Source organism: Nyctereutes procyonoides, unplaced genomic scaffold (genome assembly GCF_905146905.1).
Source record: "Nyctereutes procyonoides isolate TBG_1078 unplaced genomic scaffold, NYPRO_anot_genome, whole genome shotgun sequence".
Lineage (NCBI taxonomy): Eukaryota > Metazoa > Chordata > Mammalia > Carnivora > Canidae > Nyctereutes > Nyctereutes procyonoides.
The window spans coordinates 24,733,644-24,754,062 of NW_026575040.1; the positions used below are offsets into that span (position 1 = coordinate 24,733,644).

A 20,419-nucleotide genomic window follows, 5' to 3' on the forward strand; every position below is an offset into this window, starting at 1 on the left:
AGAAAGAACTAAGGTCTTGGTGGGGAGGGGGTCACTTAAAGATTAGGCCCTTAGAAAGGGCAGACTGCCTCCTGGAATTATCTGGAAGTTTGAAGCCATTTTTTAAAAATTAATTAATTAATTAATTAATTTATTTATTTCCAGCAAACACTCCTACCAAACTGCTACTGAGAGAGAATTTAAATATAATCTGTCCTGGTGAGATTTCCAACAAGATTTCTGGACCAGAGGGGTTTGGGTAAAGGTCAGAGAAGTCTCTAAACTGAATCACGGAGTCTTGTAAAGGATATACCTTATCCCAATCTGTTATCAAAGCCTGCATGATTTTCATGGAGTGCACTGTGGGCTTGTGTGCTCTGTATGTATGAGTAACTTACTTTAAAAGCTTCCTATGCCCTCAGTATTTTTAATAAATATGAACCATCCCCCAGCAGGGACAGAACAAAAAACAAAACAAAACAAACGACCAACCACCATTGGTCAAAACTTGTTGAAGCCCTATTTAGGAAATTCACATTTGAAACTATGCAACTACTGGCACTGTGTACTTGTGGGATGATATTATCTGATGACAATTTATCATTGTCAGTGAGATACAGAGCTGTGTGTGTGTTTTTTTTTAATTCTGCTGTGATATGGAAACAATTATCTTGTCAAGTCCAGAAAAACTTTAGTTCTGTCAAACAATATAAGAAAACTCACAATGAAAAATTTTGAAAATTACGTGAAAGAGTGAGACTAATCTCCAGGCTTTGATGACTTCATGGATGTGGTTACCTATGAGTCGTTCTCAACCTGGCATGGCAGTTCCTCTCCCCCTTGCCTTCCAGATGTGCTCTGTGGAAAACTCAGGAAAGGGTGGGTGCTTAGGCTGGGGCCATTCCTCCTGGCTCTCACTAGTGGGTTTCTGTTAATTGCACAAATCAGGAACAGATGTGCTGAGACTGAGCACCTCATATTTATTCCACAATGTGTTTTCTTTAAATGACAAATGTTTTTAAGGCCAAAAAGAAAAATATCACTATATAGTTTTCCTTTATAACACACAGCAAAAGTCGGTGGTGGGGGGGGGAGCGGGCAGAGTACATGTCTCCAAAGAGGTAGTCCATCCTGTCATTTGAACAAGGAGCTAAGCCAATGGTCTCAGAGCAGAAAGCCCTTTGTAACTGTTTAAGAGCCTTATTAAGGTCCTTTTAAATGTGGTATTCTATAAATCATAGATTGTCTGTTCCTCAAGCTGTTAGACTGTAATTTGTAGCTGGTGTATTCTTACTCTATATAAAATGGTTGATAAGGTTGATAAATTACTCACAAAGAAGGGAGTGAGGAAGAGCTTTCCTTAAATAGTAAAACAGTAAAGTTGGAGAAATAGAGAACCCTTCTCTTCCTTTTTTTCTGATATCTGAAGAGACACTTACATGGTTCAAAACAGACTACTGATATCTCACAGGAATATGGCTCTTCTGTTTTATTCAGAATATGGGAGATGGGAAAAAAAATTAGAAGTGGGGGGCAGGTATGGCTTCCCCTAGGACTACAAGGGCCCTACAACAAATACTTTTTTATGGAGCTTTTGTTTATATAAATGATTTGAGTCATCCAAAATCAGGATGCTGTCACCATTTGACTGGTCTAGTCACCCAAAATTCTAGGCCAGAATGCTTTCTACACCAGAGGCTCCAGAGAAATCATTTTCCCTCCTTCCTCTAACCCTCCCATCTCTTTGGGGCATCTGGTCAACCTACATGTGGGTGCATGTGTGTTTGAGGTGGAGGTTGTAGAGATAGGTAGTAGAGGGCTTGAGGAAGCCTGGAAGGGGAAAAGCCAGGATAAGTTTCATGTGGGTCATCATCTGGGCTAGTGTGCCCCATCCCAGCTGGTCCTAATCACCAGAGGGGGCCTTAAAAACTTTCTGAGGGCATATAAGGAGAAGTAGAGCATTTACTAGGATAACTATTCGAGTAGTTGGAGACCTCTTATAAGGGGAAGAAGCAGCCTGTTGTAGAAGAAATACTGTTGTGACTTTAATTTTTATGAAAGCTCCTAAAGCTTAAACTGTGTTAAACCAATGCATATAACCCAGGAAGGTGTTTTTTTTTTTTTTTCTTCTTAAGGTGAATGACTCAGGTTTACACATTTTTGGCAGAGCCTGAGCAAAACTAGAGCTAAAGAGTGATTGATATAATTAAGTTTTCACGAGGAAAATGCTTAACTATATCAAGATATTCAGTTTTCTTTAAATTTGTTCTAATTTTCTATTGATTTCATTAATATAGTAGGTTATAAAAAACATGATTGTAGCAATAAAGAATTGTATTTTCATAAAAATTATCATTAGGGAGAAATATACCTTTTTCTTTATCCATTAAACATACTGCTTGAAGATATATAAAAGACTCAAATTCCCACTTCGTAACCTAGGAATCTAAAACTCAGAGCAATTGAGTAACTTATATAGTTCTGTCTTCTGACTCCAGTGCCTTGAAGCTTAAGAAACCAGTGTCCTTGTTTTGATTGCTTGCCATGTGCCAGGTACTGATTTAGGTTCTTGGGCCCCCACAGATGAATAAATCCTATAACCTGCTCCCAAGAAGCTCGCAGCCTAGTGGGGTGGGGCTAGAAACCAGCACATAAATAATTGCAAGTTGATAAATGTGAGGCAGTAAGGTGTGAATATCATGAGGCCACCAAGGAGTAGCCTGGAACCCAAGCCTAGAGGGTAGGAGTGGGCAGGGCTCAGAAAGGCTTCTTGGAAGATCTGTTCCTGGGCTGACCCTTCAAGGATCAATCATAGTGAAGCAGGTGAGGAGTAAGAATCCGAGTAGGGAGGACATCAGGAGGAAAGTCACAGAGATAAAGGCCTGGGCAGAAACAGAAGCTATCTGGTATGGTTATAACAGTGGGATTTGGAGATTAATTTGATGTGAGATGTTGGAGAGAGGGAGAAATGTCGGATTTCTGGCTTGGGTTCTAGGATAAATGAAGCACTGTCAGAAACTGAAATAAGGAACATAAGAAGAGGGCCTGGTTAAAGGGGTGTGAGAATGAGTTCAGGTCTGGACGTACTGAGTTTGAGGAGCTATGGCACATCCTTAAGGCAACATTTAGTAGCAAGTTAAATAAGATTTACAAAGAGTTGTAAAGTCATTAATTCAATGAATATTTAGAGAGCATTTATCGTTGTCTGACACTGCTCTAGGCACTGGAGTTATAGATGTGAATAAATCTCTGTTTCAAGGAGATTATATCCTCGTGGGATTAAGGCAGATAATAAAGAAGTAAATTGGTAAAATAATATCAGAATTGTTATTAAGAAAGAATGGGTTAATGTAAAAACTCTCTCGTTGAGAGTGTAACATTGGAGCTGTGAGCTTGGTATTCAGAGAATACTTTCATATGAATACACTGAGGTTGAAGTATTCAAGGTAGAGAGCACTGCAGGCAAATCTTCTGAGGTAGGAATGAGCCTGGTCCTTGAGAAAGACAATCAGTGAAGCCCAGGGAGGGAGGGAGGGAAGCCAAAGATGTAGGCAGGCATGGGTTCAGGGAAGGTTGTAGGTTGTCCTGGAGAGTAGATTTCATCCCATGTAAAATGGGAAGCCATGGGAGGCTTTGGGCCTGGGTAAATGTTAATGGTTTCATTTTAAATGACAAAAACCAGCATACAAATTGTATTGTATACTCTCAACTATATAAAGCAATGTGAGGAAATAGCCTTTAAGGAAACTTGCCAAATGATATCATTGATTGAGAGAGGGGGTTTCATGCAGTGGTCACTATTGTGAATGCTGAGGTAAGGGTACCAGAGCTAGAACTTGGCCCTGACACTTGCTCAGCCAGTGCTTCTGAAACCTTTGTGATCTTAGGCCCCTATCTATCTATATTTATCATATTGGGAGAAATTAAAATGGAGAAAACACTTAAACATTCCTTTATTGATTCATAAAGATATAAAGAATCCATGACATGTTTACCTAAATGACATATTTTAAGATAAAATAAAGATAATATTTTCCAGAATAAAAAATAAGTTAGTGAGAAAAGTGGCATTTTTAATACTTAATCTCTTACTATTTGGGGCAGTAGGAGGCATCTGTGTTCTCATATCTGCTTCTGGATCCAGTTGATTATGGCATCACAAGTCATATACACTCATGGGAGAATGAGAGTAAAAAGGAAATATACATAACTGCTTATATCATTGTGAAAATAGTCTTGACATGTGGATCCCCTGAAAGATTGCTAGGCCATACTTCAAAAATCTTTGTGTTACAAATATGACATTGAGCAATCTCCTAACCTTGATGGGCCTCAGTTCCTTCATCTTTATATTGAGATCTGCTAATAGTACCAACCCCATAAGGTTATTGTGAGGATTTAAGGAGTCAGTATATGTTAAGTCCTTAAAGTAGTGCCTGGTACACAGCAGGTGCTCAGTAAGTATCAGCTAGTTTTCTTTTTGTTATTGTGATTCTGAGCGGCAGTAGAAACTCTTCCAAGAAATTGCAAAAACTCTTCTAAACTTTTTCACTGACTTTTCCCTTCCCGTCCTCTTTTATTCCAGTTGTAAAATGAGGTTTCATATCAAGTACCAACTCACAAATGCTGCTGCCTAATAACTGTAGGTTTTAATGCTGTTAGTGTTAGGTTAGTGTTGTTAGTGTTAGGTTTAATGCTGTTAGTGGTGATGATGACACTTTGTGCCAGACCATCCACTACTCGTGCCATGATTTCTCAGATTCAATCTTTCTTCCTAATACCCGAAATCCTCTCTTCTCCGTGAGTGGAAGCTGAATGGCGGAGGAGATGAGGAAGAAGTGATTTTGACAGCATCAGGTTCTGCCTGGGGCTACAAGACCTCAGTTTGCTTCCCCCCTTGTATATTTTCCATACTGTAATTGTGACATGAAAGTTAGATGCCATCATCAATCAAATAGTTGAAGATTTGTGTCAGCTTTTTTTTTTTTTTTTTTTTTTTGGATAAAGGCGCCTCGGGTATGATATGGGTGTCAAGATTTTTAGAATCCTCACACTGTCTAAAGTCTTACCAGGGAGTGACTAAAACAGAAGGCCGCATATTTCCTTTTTTATTTTAAAACATAACAAATCTATGGAGTACATAATACATAAATGTCAGCTTAACAAATGGCTATAAAATGAGTACCCATATAGCCGTAATCTGCTGCAAGAAACAGAATGTTGCCAAACCTCCAAAACTCTCCTTGGTTTTCAGTCATGTTTTTTTTTTTTTTTTTTTTTTTTTTTACCATTTAGAGGTAACCATTACCCTGACATTTTATAGTCACATTATGGCTTTGTTTTATAAATTTTCCATATGAGCATTGCTTCCTAACAACACAGAGCAGATTGACACATTTTAAAATTTTATTAATTGGAATCCTAGTTCTTTGTCTGGCTTCTTCTGCTCAACCTTATACATTTTTAAAAATTCATTTGTAATTTTTAAAATATATATAGGTGTAATTCCTTGCTTTTCAGTATTCTATAGCATTCTATTATGTCAATATACTACAGTGTCTTTCTGCATTCCACTCCTGATGGATGTTTTAGTGGTTTCTGGCTTGAGACTATTACAACCAGAGCTTCTATGAGCATTTTCTTATGTCTCCTGGTGCATGAAGGCAGATATTCTGGACGTATATCGAGAAGTGGAACTGTTGTTCATCCAAAGAAAGAGAAGAGAGGCTAAGCTGCAGTTTTGGTAGACTTTTAGGGTAGACGACAATTGGCATCTGAGACCCTGTTACTATTCCTGTCCTGAGCTGGGAACCTGGGAGTTTGCACTGCTCTGAACCACAGGCCTTAGGACTGCTAATGGTCTATAGGAGGCAACTGAGAAGCCTGTGATCACCTGCTTTTCATTGTTTCCTAGGACAAGAGGACTAGGTTGTTTCCATGCCCATCAAAGGTAGATTTTCTAATGGAACACATTCCACTCTGGGATGAGACCCAAGGGAAGCCTCCTGGCAGTAGGGTCACAGGATGCACTATGGCAGGACAGCTTGGCTAACCCCCAAAATGTCAGGCCTTCATCCCATCTTCAGCAGCTGAGCTGGTACAAGGAAATAAATGGTCCCTGCAAAAAGATAACATTATTTTAGGCCTTGAAGTAATTTTTTTTAAAGATTCTATTTATTCATTCATGAGAGACACACACACACACACACAGAGAGAGAGAGAGAGAGAGAGAGAGAGAGAGAGGCAGAGACATAGGCAGAGGGAGAAGTAGGCTCCATGCAGGGAACCTGATGTGGGACTCGATCCTGGGTCTCGATCCTCGGTCTGGATCCTGGGTCTCCAGGACCACGTCCTGGGCTAAAGGCAAGTGCAAAACTCCTGAGCCACCCAGGGATCCATCCCCTTTGAAGTAGTTCTTTTTTTTTTAATAAATTAATTTTTATTGGTGTTCAATTTACCAACATACAGAATAACACCCAGTGCTCATCCCGTCAAGTGTCCCCCTCAGTGCCCGTCACCCATTCACCCCCACCCCCCGCCCTCCTCCCCTTCCACCACCCCTAGTTCATTTCCCAGAGTTAGGAGTCTTTATGTTCTGTCTCCCTTTCTGATATTTCCCACACATTTCTTCTTAAGTTCTAATTCTCTCTCTGATCTTAACAGGCAATTTCCTGCTGTATTGTTAGTTCACTGATGCTTTGATGAAGATGTGCTGTGCTTTGCTTTTTTCTCAACTTTTTTCCTTATCTTCAGTGGACACTTGGTACAAATCCGTTGTATTGGCACATGTCCCCATCCTATATGAACACCATAAATCCAGGCTTGTTTACCTGACAGTCTGGGATACAGCTCTGCCCTTCTGCAAGTTCTCTCTTACCACATTAAGTCTGTGATCTTTCAGGTGGCCAGCAGTTGCTGTTTTGTATGACTTTGCTCCAAGCACAGACATAGCCTGTGGTATGTTAGAGCTGGCCCGTATTGATTCTTAAGAGCTGACTATTTAATTTTGAGAAATTATGTGAGCTAGTATTTAAATGCAACCATTATTAAAGATTGAATTATGTTACCTTATAATTTATATTAGGAACAAAATTTATAAATACTCAAAACACACCACTTCTTAATTGTTTTACTGTTTATGTACTTGAGGTTATTTGTATCTATTGGATATATATGGTAGAAATACTATATAATAGTGTACTATGTCACATCTCTTTGCAACTGCACATTTAGTGATATCATTGCATAAACAGCCACAGGAGAAATATTTACACCATAGAAATCAGCAAAAGCTATGCATTGGGGCTTTTTTTTTTTTTAAAGAACCTGTTGTTGAATACTTAGCATATCACTGATGTAGGATGCCTTTTCAAACCCTTGCAGCAGAGTTCAAATGGACTCAAAGAATACAGTCTAATAGAACTCAAAGAATTATAAAAAGGAATTATCAATTAAGGAATTTTAAAACTGGTTATTAGAAGTGATTATTCTGAGCCATAAGCCTACTCCTCTTGTTAGTATAGTCCCTGATGATGCTGCTATGTCTAAATCCTAGCTCAGCTATTTATTGGTAGTAGAATTCAACTTTTCTGCTTAGCTTTGACCTACCCTCAAAGAGAATGATGTTGAACAGATCTTTCCTACGTGGATTCCAGGCCTCAATTATGAGACACTCAAAGAGTAAAACAATTTCTTTCCCTCTCTCATCTACCCCACTCCTCCTTTTCCGTTTTCTGTTCTCTTTTTTTTTCCTGCCCTAAGATTGAACTCTACCCAAGATGATTGACAGCAGAAATGTCCTTACTTCCTTACTTCTTCCCATAGGGCTAACCTTGCTCAGAATACAATAATCAGTATATTTCACAGAGTCTGGTTTATTCAGTGTTGAATAAAGCCACCTGTGGAACTTCAACAGAACAGTCCAGGTTGAGATTTGGCCTTAGAAAACTGGCCTTCATCTCCCCTTTCCTTGAACAAATACACACCCATTTCAAGAATAAACAATGATGTGAAGACAGGGTAGTCCAAATCCAGATTTAGCAATAAAGACACCAAAATATTTTTGATATAACCTCCATGTACAGGATATAATTTAATGGATTGCCTTATTTACATAACTATATGGAACCTGCCTTTAGCTTCTCTGTCTGGAACATTTGCATTTTAGATTCCTCATTGCTTTCAGAACTTCCCTAAGAAGAACATGTACTTCAGAATGTATTCAGAATTCAGTATGTCTGCTTACTGGTTACCTGACCCAGCCACCTCCCTCTTCCATCTGGCCACTGCAGTAGTCTACTAATTGGTTCTCAGTTTCCACCACTGCCCCTCTTCAGTCTATTCTCCGCACAGAATCCAGAGTGATTCTGGTAAAATACAAATCGGATCTGGTTGTTCTTTGGCTCACAATTCTCTAGTATCTTCTCATTTCACTTAGGGAATAAGCCATGGATCTAACTCCTTATTCCTTTGATGCCCATTATTCTTCCTACAGGTCATTCTTCTCTAGCCAGTTGGGCTGCCTTGCTGTCCTTTGACCAGATGCTTTCCTTCCTCAGAGATTTCTCATGAGATCTACTTGCAGTATGGAATGAGCATTCCATTCTATCCCAGAAAGCTGCATAATTTGATAATTTGATCCCTTATTTTCTTTAGATCTTTTCCAAATGTCACTCCTTAGTGAGATTTTCTCCAGTCGCCTTATTAGAATCACAGTCATCCCACATTTCCTATCTACCCTTCCTCCCTAGTATTTATTACCTACTCACTTACATCTTCTATATATTTATATTCTTTTTTAAATTTTTTTAATTAATTTATTTATGATAGTCACAGAGAGAGAGAGAGAGAGAGGCAGAGACACAGGCAGAGGGAGAAGCAGGCTCCATGCACCGGGAGCCCAATGTGGGATTCAATCTCGGGTCTCCAGGATCGCGCCCTGGGCCAAAGGCAGGCGCTAAACCGCTGCGCCACCCTGGGATCCCCTATATATTTATATTCTTATTTATTGCCTGTTTTTTTGCCACCATCAGAATGCAAATTTTCTGAAATATTTGTATCTTATTATAGCATGTTTAATTACTATTGCCTAAAACCTAGTACCTGGCACATCACGGATTTTTGATAAATATTAAGTGAATAAATGAGTGAATGAATGGATGGATGGTAGAATGGTTGAACAGATGTTGGTTAGGAGCTGGAGACACAGGTTTTAGTTTTTGCCTTTGCATGTGAAAAGCTCTACAATATTATATTTTGTTTTATATCTCTATGTACTTATCAACAAAATGGGGATATAACAACTGTTTCACATGCCTCATTGACTTCCAGTGAGGCTCATGTAAGGAAGTACTCTATATAAGTGTAGGGGATATTTTAATTGTCTAACTTGTTTGTACCCAGTATACTGAGGAGCTAGCTCCATGACCACTTTGCTTTAAACCACTCCCAAGAAAAAACTCTCCATTTGAACACAGGGTTGGGCTGACTGGTTCATTTCTGCATTGCCCTCTGATGATTTTAGTAGGTCCTTTGTTTATCACTTAGATCAAATAACTGGATTTATATATGAGCCATTGAAAATCTGAAGAATAAAATAGCCCACCATGGGGTTTCAAGCCTTCTATATATCTAGTATTGTGTTGGGTGTTTATGTATGTTGTCTCCTTTCATCTGCACTCCAACTCTGCAAGGAGAGCATGGCTTTATTTTAGAGATGAAGAAGTTGAAGTTTAAAGGGTTCTAGTATTTCTCTGAGGTAGCAGGCCCAATAAGAGACAGAGCCTAGGGGAGAACTCATGTCTGTCTCCTAATATCAAACTCTCATCCATCTCAGGAAATTGAAATATTTAACCCAAGAACCTAAAAGGGCATATTCTTCTATGGATGGTGTTTCTCACTGATATGTTATTTCTTTTCAGACTGTTTATGACCAGTGGTTCATTGCCCTTTTTAACATTGTCTACACATCACTGCCTGTTTTAGCTATGGGCATTTTTGACCAGGTACGTATTTTTCTCTGTCTTTAAAACTTATTTTGCTCTGTTGATGCTTTTTAGTGCTTCTAGCTTCTAAGTAGAAAATACAAGTCATGGAGAGTCCTAGAAGTTCAGTTGTTCTAATAGGTATTGCATGGATCAAAAACCTTGTCCAGATCCTCACCCTCCCAAAAACAGTTTTGTGATCAAAGTTTGGCTACCCTCCTCTTTGAGATTCACATCCCACATTATTTCTCTAAAGTCTCTGAGAGGTCCTATGTGAAATGGTCTCTAATTTTATTTTAGGCTGGCATTTCCGAGGCTTATATGACTGTACTTCTATTTATTTATTTTTCATATAGTACCTATTAATATGCCTTAGAACTAGTGCCTTGTGGTTTACACACTGGGAAATGCTGCATTAGCCTCTGAATGCAGTGATAGAAAATGATGGAACTCATTGTTGAAAGGCAGAAGTCCAGCATTTGTGGTGAGATTTCCTTGGCCAGCACAGGCCAGAACACGAACTAGAGTCCAGTGGAGTGCCCTGCCAATGGGAGAGGAAGACACGCAGCTCCACAGCCATGGAGAGAAGGGGCACAGACTTTTGTCTAACTCTAAGTGCTTGAGAAGAGAGAAGGGAGGGAATCAATTACAAAAATGGTGGATCCTTGGCATACTCATTGCCTTGGAAGGTACTTCCTGGAAGGGGGGAAGTCTGGCTGCCCATGAGGAAGTGGAAGGCTAGCCAGAGGAGTTTCCATGGCACAATTAGAATGTATTATTAAAGAATTTTTTTTGGAAGGATATTTGAGAAGATCAGATTTTCTCCAGGCTGTTGTTAGACCCGATTGCTAGACCTCATTTTTCTGGCCCAAAGCAAGCTGTCTACTGAAAAATATAAATCTTCACATGATGAACTCACTCCAGTCTCCCATTCTGTGCCTTTGTTAACTGTCTCACTTCTTGTATGTAAAAAAGGGCAGCTTGTGAACAACATATTTTGTGGAATTCTATAAAAAAGTAATGAACTCCTAAAGACTTTAGATGTAGAGGATAAAGCACTTTCCAAGTGCCCATGTTTATAAGTGTTTCTTTACTTGATGCTTTGTAGCTCTTCAGAACAAAATAATAAAAATAAAGCAATTTCTGGGAAAAGATGGTTATTGTACAATTCAAAAAAATATAAGGCCCCTTATTGCCATCAAGTTAAGTGTCTGCCCCTGTCCTTTCCCACTTTGTCAACCTTGGCCCCTACACTGATCACAGGATAATGGAATGTTAGGCTGCAAGGCTTCCATGATTGTCTATGATCCACTCATGTTATAAGGAGGAAACTAAGGCTCCAATCATGGCTGTAAAGTCAGACAGCTAGTGTGTGACAGAACTCAGCCCAGTGCCAAGCCACCTGACTCTGAATTGCTCTGCCATTAATATTATTGTTATTTACTATCATCATTATTTTACGTGTTATTATTTATAGAAGCATCTGTTGTTACTTATGGTGTGGCAAGAACTTTGCTGTATACATGAACTTAATCATGACAGTGGTCCTGTGAGGGAGGTGCTGTTGTTTGCATGTCTGAAGATAAGGAAACTGAGGCTCAGCCAGGTTATGTAACAGGTCTAAGACCATATACCTCCTAAGCAGCAGAACCGGGGTTTGAACTCAGGGTTTTTTGGTTTCAAAGCCTGGGCATGTAATTTCACCAGCCACTGACTGGAAGAGAAAGCAGCAGCAAAATTTCAAAATGGTACTTCCCAAAGAGAGTTATGTCTGTGTTCTTCATGGGACCCCATTCAACAAGACCAGGGCCATCCCACAAGCAGGAAGGGGAACCTGGTCTGTCCTCAGAGTTCATGCCAGTGTTGCTCCTTTTTTAGCTGCTTCTCCTCTACTCCTGGTCCTCTGATGTCCCCAGTGGTCAGTCCTTGCCTCCTTTTTGGTTTGGGCATTTGGCTTTGGTGCTCACAGTGTGGTCATTAGCATTACTTTGGAGCCAATTGGAAATGCTGAGTCTCAGGCCCTACCCTTAACCTGCTGAATCATCATTTACTCCCCAAGTGATTTATGTGCATATTAAGTTTGAGAAGCACTGTTTTAGTTTGCTCCCTGTTGGAGCCAAACATAGCTTCTCATTCTGTCTAAATTTTTTGTCTGGAACAGCTGGTTTTGGAATCCTCACTGGGTATAGCACTCAGCTCTTCAGGCTCAGCTTCCTTCCCACTGGAATCCCATTTGCAATTTCCCACTTTCCCCTTTCCTCTTCTACTCTCCCTCCTCTCACAGTTAGGGACTCAGATTGGCCAAAATCCTACTCTGTGGCTCTCTGCTGCCATCTCCTGGCCACTACCCTCACTGCCTTGTTAATTAATCCCTGGGTCCCACTGGCTGCATGTGATATACTAGAATTCTGGGAGCATGAGTGCAGCTGCAGGAGAGTTGAAGAAAGAAACTTCAACCCGAAGCCAAAGATCTGGGTGCAAGTTCTGGTTCTGTTATAAGAGCTATATGATCTCTCATGACTCTCTTGGAGACCCAAATTTGTCTTCAATAAAATTGGGATCATTATCTTCTCAATTATCATGAAAACAGGTTAATGAATAGTATTTATTAGGGTGTGCTTGGTCATGTGCTTACTATTTCCCGAGATGGGGAATTCAGCACCTCTCTGACTTCTTCTCAAGCCTTCTCTACTGAACTAACGCTTTGTTGACAGGATGTGAGTGACCAGAGCAGCATGGACTATCCCCAGCTATATGAACCTGGACAGCTGAACCTACTGTTTAACAAGCATAAATTTTTCATCTGCATGGCACATGGCATCTACACATCATTGGTCCTTTTCTTCATCCCCTATGGAGCCTTTTACAACGTGGCTGGAGAAGATGGGCAGCTCATAGTTGACTACCAGTCTTTTGCAGTTACCATGGCTACATCTTTGGTCATTGTGGTCAGTGTGCAGGTAACCCTGTTGCTGAAAATGTCTTAACCTGATGACTTTACAAGTTTTAAAATTCGTTTCCACTGTTAATTGATTTTGCCTACCTGTTGGGGGGGGGAATCCTAAAGGAATCCTGGGGTTTTCTTTTTAACTACACATTGTGAGATGAAAACAGAAAACTTTAATGTAAATGACCAGATATGGGAGATTAGCATTAGGTGTCTATAACCTCTGTTTTAGTAGAAACCTCACAATTGATTACTTCTTGGGATTGAGCGTTGTATATAAAGAGAAATGATTATACTACTGTTTCTTTTTTGGGTTTGAAAACAAAAAAGTTTTCCAATGATAGCAGAAACTTTCCCATGATTTCTATGACTAAATAACTTCCAGCTTTAAAGTAAGTTTTAAAATTTATTTGGCAGTACATGTCTGTGAAATTATCCAAGTTCAGTGTTATATTTTGGCACATCTGAACCTTAAATTCAGAGAAGCTCTTCTGGTAGGGGTGATTTTTGGTGATCCATTGACATCACTGGGTATCTTGAGTGTTTGTTTCCTCTTTAATGCAAATGGTGGACAAAACCATTCAATATTGAGTTAGAGTTCACAGAAGCTTTCCTAGTCATTAAAATCTATACCTTTGGGTGGATACAGTAAACAATGTGATCTGTTTTTGTTTTTTTTTTTAAGGAACAAATATCAGTCAAAGACTTGATTTTTAGAGTTTAAATTGCCTTTGGTCAGTCCTTTTTGTATCCTATAAACAATCATTTTTACAAATCTTAGTTGCTAATTTCCAGCAAGGAATGCCATTAAACCTCAGACTTTCTCTTCATGACTCAAAAATAAACATTACATTACATGAACCAAATATCAACATACTAGTTTTAAAGGATGTCTCTGCCATTCCTTGGTCCATCTAAATGAGTATTATTATGTCTACTCCAAAGACATCTAACACTTGACATCTTGGGAGTTCATAATTCAGAATCAGACAGGTAGCATCCAAAAGCAGAACCAGATTTCTCCACTTAGAAAAGAGTTCTATTTGTCTTGCAACTAAATAAAGCCTTCCGTTGCTTTGCGAACCTTCCATGTCTTGTTCCTCTATTTTCATTTCTGTGGCAGAGAAGGAAATAATGGAGTGAGTTGAAAGCATCTGGCATAGCTAAGACATTCACTATGATAGTCTGTTACTGGGATAAGGTGTATATCACCTCATAAAAGCTATTTATTGTTCCATCTTATAGTTCTTGCCACTATGCTGAACACTCCAACCTGTTTTGTTTTGTTGCCTTTTGATCACTGAGCAGACTCTCTGTACTCTTATACATTTCTAGCCTAGAGAATTAGGTGATCTACTCCCTGACATGAAGGCATATTTCCAGTTCTCTGGATTCTCTTCCTGATGGGGAAGAGAGTTGTGAGATATCTCTTTAGGAGTAACAGCTTATTTGCTAGGTCAGGCTTATTAATTACTGCTCCAAGAGATCATTTGAAAAGTAATAACTGAGACAAAAGGCCAGTGTCTAAAATAAAAAGCAAATGGGAAATATTCTTTAAACTGTCATTAACATCATTCACTATAAGAATAAGGATAGGGTAGCCCGGGCGGCTCAGCAGTTTAGCGCCGCCTTCAGCCCAGGGCATGATCCTGGAGACCTGGGATCGAGTCCCACATCAGGCTCCCTGCATGGAGCCTGCTTCTCCCTCTGCCTGCCTCTCTCTCTCTCTCTCTCTCTCTCTCTCTCTCTCTCTGTGTCTTTCATGAATAAATACATAAAATCTTAAAAAAAATAAGGGTAAAAAAATACCTGGAAAAGATATGAGGTATTGCATGTTTAGTGAATCTATTTTTCAAAATCAATTCTAGGTTAATGTTTTTTTTTTAACTTAAAAAAGTCTGTTGATATTCCTATATATCTTTTTCTCTTTTTCCTTGATTATAATTTATTTTCTTATATGCTAGTGTAGTAAGGCCAGTGCTGTCTTTTTATGTTAATTTTAGATTTAGAAGCTCTTTTCCCCATAAAGTACACAGTTTCTTTTGGATGTCATAGTTACATTTCTCTTTTCTCACAAATTGAGAGACCACAGAAACAATTCTATTTTAAAAACATTGTTTATTCACAAAAAAGGCAGAATTTTATAGTCTATCTTTTGAAATTTTCAAAATAAACCATTCAAAATTTCTTACTTTTTATGTTAGGGTTTTATAAGAATGATACCTGTACTTCCTCAGAGGGGATTCTTCCTTAGGATTCAAAGTAACCATTGGTCCCTCATTCAAGATGTTATGGATGAGGCTATCTGGGTCTATTTGATTCAGGCCTAATTGGCTATTTGTCTCACTAGATCCATTCTCTGCCTCTATGTCTTCAAGGGCAACCATTGTCCTGCCCACCTAGCTTTTCTCTAATGTTAACATTACCATCTTATATAACCATTATGCAATTGTCAAAACTAGGAAATTAGCATTGGTATGATACTATTAACTGAAGTACAGATTTGATTCAAATTTCCTCAGTTTCTCCATTACTTACCTATTTCTGTTCCAGGATCTTACATTCCAGTCTTCCCTTGTGTTTCATGGCCTTGACACTTTTGAATAGCAGTAGTCAGGTATTTTGTAGAATGTTTCTGGATTTTTCTGATGCTTTCTTAGGAACAGACTGAGATCGTGGGTTTGGGGGAAGAATCACAAAAAGGTGATATGCCTTTCTTGTCATTTCCTATCAGGGAGCATGTGATATCAGCATGACTTATTACTGGTGATGGTGACCTCGGTTACTTGTTAAGATGATGTTTTTCAGGTTTCTCCATTGTAAACTATGTTTCCCTTTTCATACTCTATTCATTAGAAGTGAGTCACTAAATCCAGCCCTATTCACTTAAGGGGAGAATTATTCTCCATTTCTTAGCAGAATTTCAAAGAATTGGTGGTCATATGTTAAAACTGTAACTGTATAATTTAAAGTTGATATAGCAAACTGGGGCCCACAATTTGACCAAGATCACACAGTGACTGCATTGCAGTTTTAGGACTAGGATCCAGTAGTCTTATTTCCCGACTCCGTGATTTTTATTTAAGGAACTTGTGAGTGTTCCATGAAAAATGTGGGGCATTTCCTACAACACTGTTATTGGGCTACAGGGTAGTTAGGCACACTTGAGAAGCAGTAATGCATGCACAGAGCTGTACTTATAAAGATGAGGTGCTAGGTCTCACTACTTGGTGGGTGTGCCCTCTGCCATGTATAAGCTGACATCCTCTAGATCTTATCCACTTACTCCTGTCCCATAGATTTCTACTTTACCTGATTTTTCCCTGCCTTCACCCATACCCCCTACCATTAATTGTCAGTGCTGGAGGGTGCTGAAACAGCAAGGAGACTGAGGACATTTTTGGCAAGAGAACAAGGTAGGAGAGATTCCAGGCTGGAGATGGAGGTCTGGAAGCAGAGTAGGTGTGAGTGAGAATAAACAGCAGTTTCCAAGTTCTGGCATGCTTTGTTTACTGCTGTACTCCAACTTAAACTGCAGTATTAGACACAAATAAGTTTTTATTGAATGGATGTAAAAGCAGAAATAGATAAAGGGAGATTAAAGTTGAGCAAAGGAAGTGAGAAGAATTTGATTGAGGTACCCGACTATCCCTCCTGTCTTAGTTACATGCCCGTCTTACCCCTTACCAAAGCAGGCCTGCCCTTGGTGGGAGCCTTCAGAAATCTGTGTCATCATCACCACTATGAATGATATCATGCATTGTATTTAATCCTCTCAGTGCCACTATGTAGTAGGTATTATTGTCCGCTTTTACCGATGAAGCTCAGATGTTAAGTGACTTGCCTGAGGTCACAAAGTAAGTCCCAGATCCGGGATTGGAACCCAGACCTGACTCCAGCATTCTCTGAGGCAAAGTCTTTCATTCTACAGTAAGACTGATTAAAATGCAATTTTTCAGGATATATGAGAACAAAGATTTGACTGGACATAAAGGAAATATCAGATACTTCCTTGTCTGTCTAGAGGAAGGAGGGGTGGAAAGAGAAAAAAGAGGAAAGAAAGGAAAAAGAAAAGAGAGAAGGAAGAGGGAAAGAGTGAAAGAAAAGCAGGCCATCTTAAAGCTAGAAGCACTGGAGTTTGGAGAAAAGAGAATCTCTAGAAGAATTAAGAGGAGAGGTTAGACTTACTGAAGGCAAACTTGGCCCACTTGCCTCTGTCAGGGTTTCTGATTTTCAGAGTAACAATAGCTCCTGTTAATTGAACATTTAGTATGCAAATGAATTATTTCTCAGATAATCCCATTCTCATGCTTAATCTTCTTCACAGTCCTCTGAAACATAAATATTATTACTATAGATAAGAAAATAGTTGTTACAGTTCAAATCACACAAAGGTGGCAGGCCAGGATTTGTACACAGATCTGATCGCAGGTTCCCAACTCCAAGTCCACGTGGACCTCCCTTCTTTACAGGCAGCAGAGGGAAGCTACAGGGAATTAATTCAATGGTCCATCTCTGTTCTTCCATGAGGGGACACCTAGGACACCAGTATCACCCTTGAATAAAGTGGGAGAGAGATTGCTTATAGATGATAAACACACAGGTCCTTTTTCAATGTGAAAACTTAAACTTGAGGAATATAGATTCCTAATTAGTGTCATTTTAGTCTTCCACTTATTTTTATTTCTCTGAAGCCCTGAAAATGTCTACCATAAAATTCTCAGACCTGAGCACATAAATGTTCATAACCATGAAAACTGCAGTTTTGGCTTCAATCAGAGACTGCTGTCTTTAATATATAGAATAATAAGTTTCAGGAGTTTTGCGAATAAGCTCACTTTGACAGCAGCATTAATATCCTTTCCTCGCTGTCTAAGCTTAACTTGTCATTGGGGTAACAACCTCCATGAAATTTCCATGGTCTATAATTACAGTTATAAATCTTATGTGTCCTGCCGATGCTATAGCCTGAAATTTAGCAGTCTCAACTTTTTAAAACACTGGGTTTTTTTTTTTTTTGTTATTTGAGTTATATAATGCTCCTTTTAACATTTCAAATACTATAGAAATGTTTAATATAAAATGAACCACCTTCTTTTACTTCCCATATTCCCCTGGTTAACTATTATGATAACCATAGCTTAACTCCTTCCATATTTTTTCTTTGCTTTGGGACACACACATATGTTCAAGAAAAAGGGAGCACAGCTAGCATATTATTCTGTAATATGCTTTCTTACTTAACAAGATACTCTAAAAAGCTTTCCAAACCAACACATTCAGATCTATCTTACTCTTTTTAAAGAACTTCACAGAATTTCACAATATGGATATATAATATAATAATTTATTCATAAGCCTTCTATTGATAGACATTCAGGATGTTTCTTTTGGTGTTGCTGTTATTGAAACAATTCTACAATGCATATACTAGTACATAAATTTTATGTAATGACAGATAAATACCTAGAAATGAAATTTCTGGAGTCAGAACTAACTTTTACTGATATGATGGATAAAGAATGGTATTTTTTTTTCATTCCTGGGTCAGAGAATACATACATTTTATGTTTCATTAATATTAACATATTACTTTCCAAAAAGGATCATAGTTACAGACAAAAGATTTATTAAAAGCTATTCAGTAGCTCCAGGATTTTCAAGAGAGCAAATGAACCAGGGAGAGCCACAGCCAAGCATAGCACCTCTGGGAGCAACACCCAGCCACATGGCTGCATTGTTGTAGTGAAACAGCTTGCCTCTGAACACACTGGGGACAGGATGCCAGGTCAGCCACAGATTTCTGAAGAACCATCATGTTTGTCAAATACTGAGAGAAATGTATTAAAATTTTCCCTTGTGATTACAATTCTTGTCAAGGTCTTATACTTCAAGGAGATTTTACCTTACATAATTTGAGACTATATTATTTGCCATATAATGGTTCTTGATTATTTGTGGGTTTTTTTGTAGCTTTCATCTTTTTTTATGATGTTACTTAAATTTCATTTTTTTATATTATTTTTATTTCTGTTGCTTTTTTTTAGCCTGCATATAACTGATATATAATCTAGGCCTATTCCTTCATTTTCATTACTTTATTATCTCATTCTATTGGTTTTTCTCCTTTGATAAGGAGTTAAACTACTCATTTTGTAATTTACATATTTTATCTTGCTCCTTTCAGTTATTTTATGATTATCTTAAAATTTTTATTCCATTTTTTTCCTTTTCATACTTAGATGCATTATGATTTTTAAATATCTTATTTGTCATAAAGAATTTACAAGTTTTACTATTGTATTCCTATTTTACTAGTGATTTCTCCCATTTCATCATCATTTAAATTTCTATTTCCATATTGATATACTAAAATTAAGTAGTAACTATATCCTTCATCAAATGTTTCACTATCTTGATCATTCCTTCCCCTGTCCATTTCCAAATTAAAGTTTTAGAAATGTATCTATCTACTTATTTCTCCCTCCTGGCTCCTATTCCCCTCTTATATGTTAATAATCTAGAATTTTAGTTTCAGGATATTATTAAATGCTTCCTTAACATATTTTTTGACTGTTTCAGATTTTTTTTTTCTAAGTTAATACTGTAGCTTATCCTCACATTACTCATTTGGAGCCAACTATAAATTTACAAGAATCATTGCTCCCACCATTTTTATGCTTTTTGTCTTCCATTCTTTTGAAGCCTTTGCTCTATTGAATTTTTATATGCAGCAATTTCCTTGAATAATTTCTTCAGAAAAGGTACATAGACATTATACTTTTAGGCTCAAAGCTTTCTTTTTTCCCCTTACATTTAAATGATACATTGGGTAGGTCTGAGATTCTTGAGTCAGAGACTTTTGCTTTAGGAACTTTGTAAATGTTGTTCCATTATACACAGTTTCAATGTAGCAGTTTGAAATTAGCTTGATTCTCTTCCCTTGGTAAGTAATATATTCTCTATCTGGAAATCTATGTTCTTTGTCTTGAGGCTTCACAAATATCACCAGAATGTAACTTCTTTAATTTTCCTAGGATTTAGAGTGCCCTCTTAATCTAAAAATCTTGCTATTTTTTCACTATAGTAGAGCAGTTTTCTTCTATCCTTTCTTTAATTGTTACTTCCTTCTACTCTCTAAGATGCCTTTATTTGTATGTTGGGCTCATGGATCTGTCATCTATGGATTTTCCATTCATGTCTCATATCTTTTTGCACATGGTTTCCATTTATTCAAGTTTTTGCTCTCAGTTGTGAGATATTATTTCCATTTGTTTTTTCCAGAATATTAATTCAGTTCCCATCAGTGACTATTCTTACTTGGTTTTTCTATTGAATTTTTAAAATCAGAAATAATGCTTATTTCTTCCAGAATTTTTTTTTCTGTGATCTAATTGCATCCCCTTAAGAGTTCTCATTACATTTCTTTGGTTATATGCTTGTCTGTCTTTTCCATTAGTGCTGCCTCAATAGGAGCCACCTGTTCTTTTTTTATTTTACTTTTTTTCAG

At 38.1% G+C, this 20,419-nt stretch overlaps 1 protein-coding gene and 1 long non-coding RNA gene across 3 annotated transcripts in view; one reads left to right on the plus strand and one right to left on the minus strand.

Moving 5' to 3' along the window:
* ATP8B4 (ATPase phospholipid transporting 8B4 (putative)) overlaps positions 1-20,419 on the plus strand; it is a 227,912-nt gene that overhangs the window by 201,465 nt on the left and 6,028 nt on the right. The window contains exons 24-25 of the mRNA XM_055320253.1: positions 9,900-9,983; positions 12,677-12,922. Coding sequence (XP_055176228.1) covers positions 9,900-9,983; positions 12,677-12,922 — 330 coding nt within the window. The remainder of the gene's footprint in view (positions 1-9,899; positions 9,984-12,676; positions 12,923-20,419) is intronic.
* Positions 15,448-20,419, minus strand: part of LOC129506481 (uncharacterized) — a 34,730-nt gene continuing 29,758 nt past the window's right edge. The window contains exons 3-4 of one of the 2 annotated variants that reach the window (XR_008663816.1): positions 17,098-17,240; positions 15,448-15,576 (exon numbers count right to left, since the gene is read on the minus strand). This is a non-coding gene — a long non-coding RNA (uncharacterized LOC129506481). Of the gene's footprint in view, positions 15,577-16,819; positions 17,241-20,419 lie in introns of those variants that run through there. The other variant, XR_008663815.1, reaches the window with a different exon arrangement.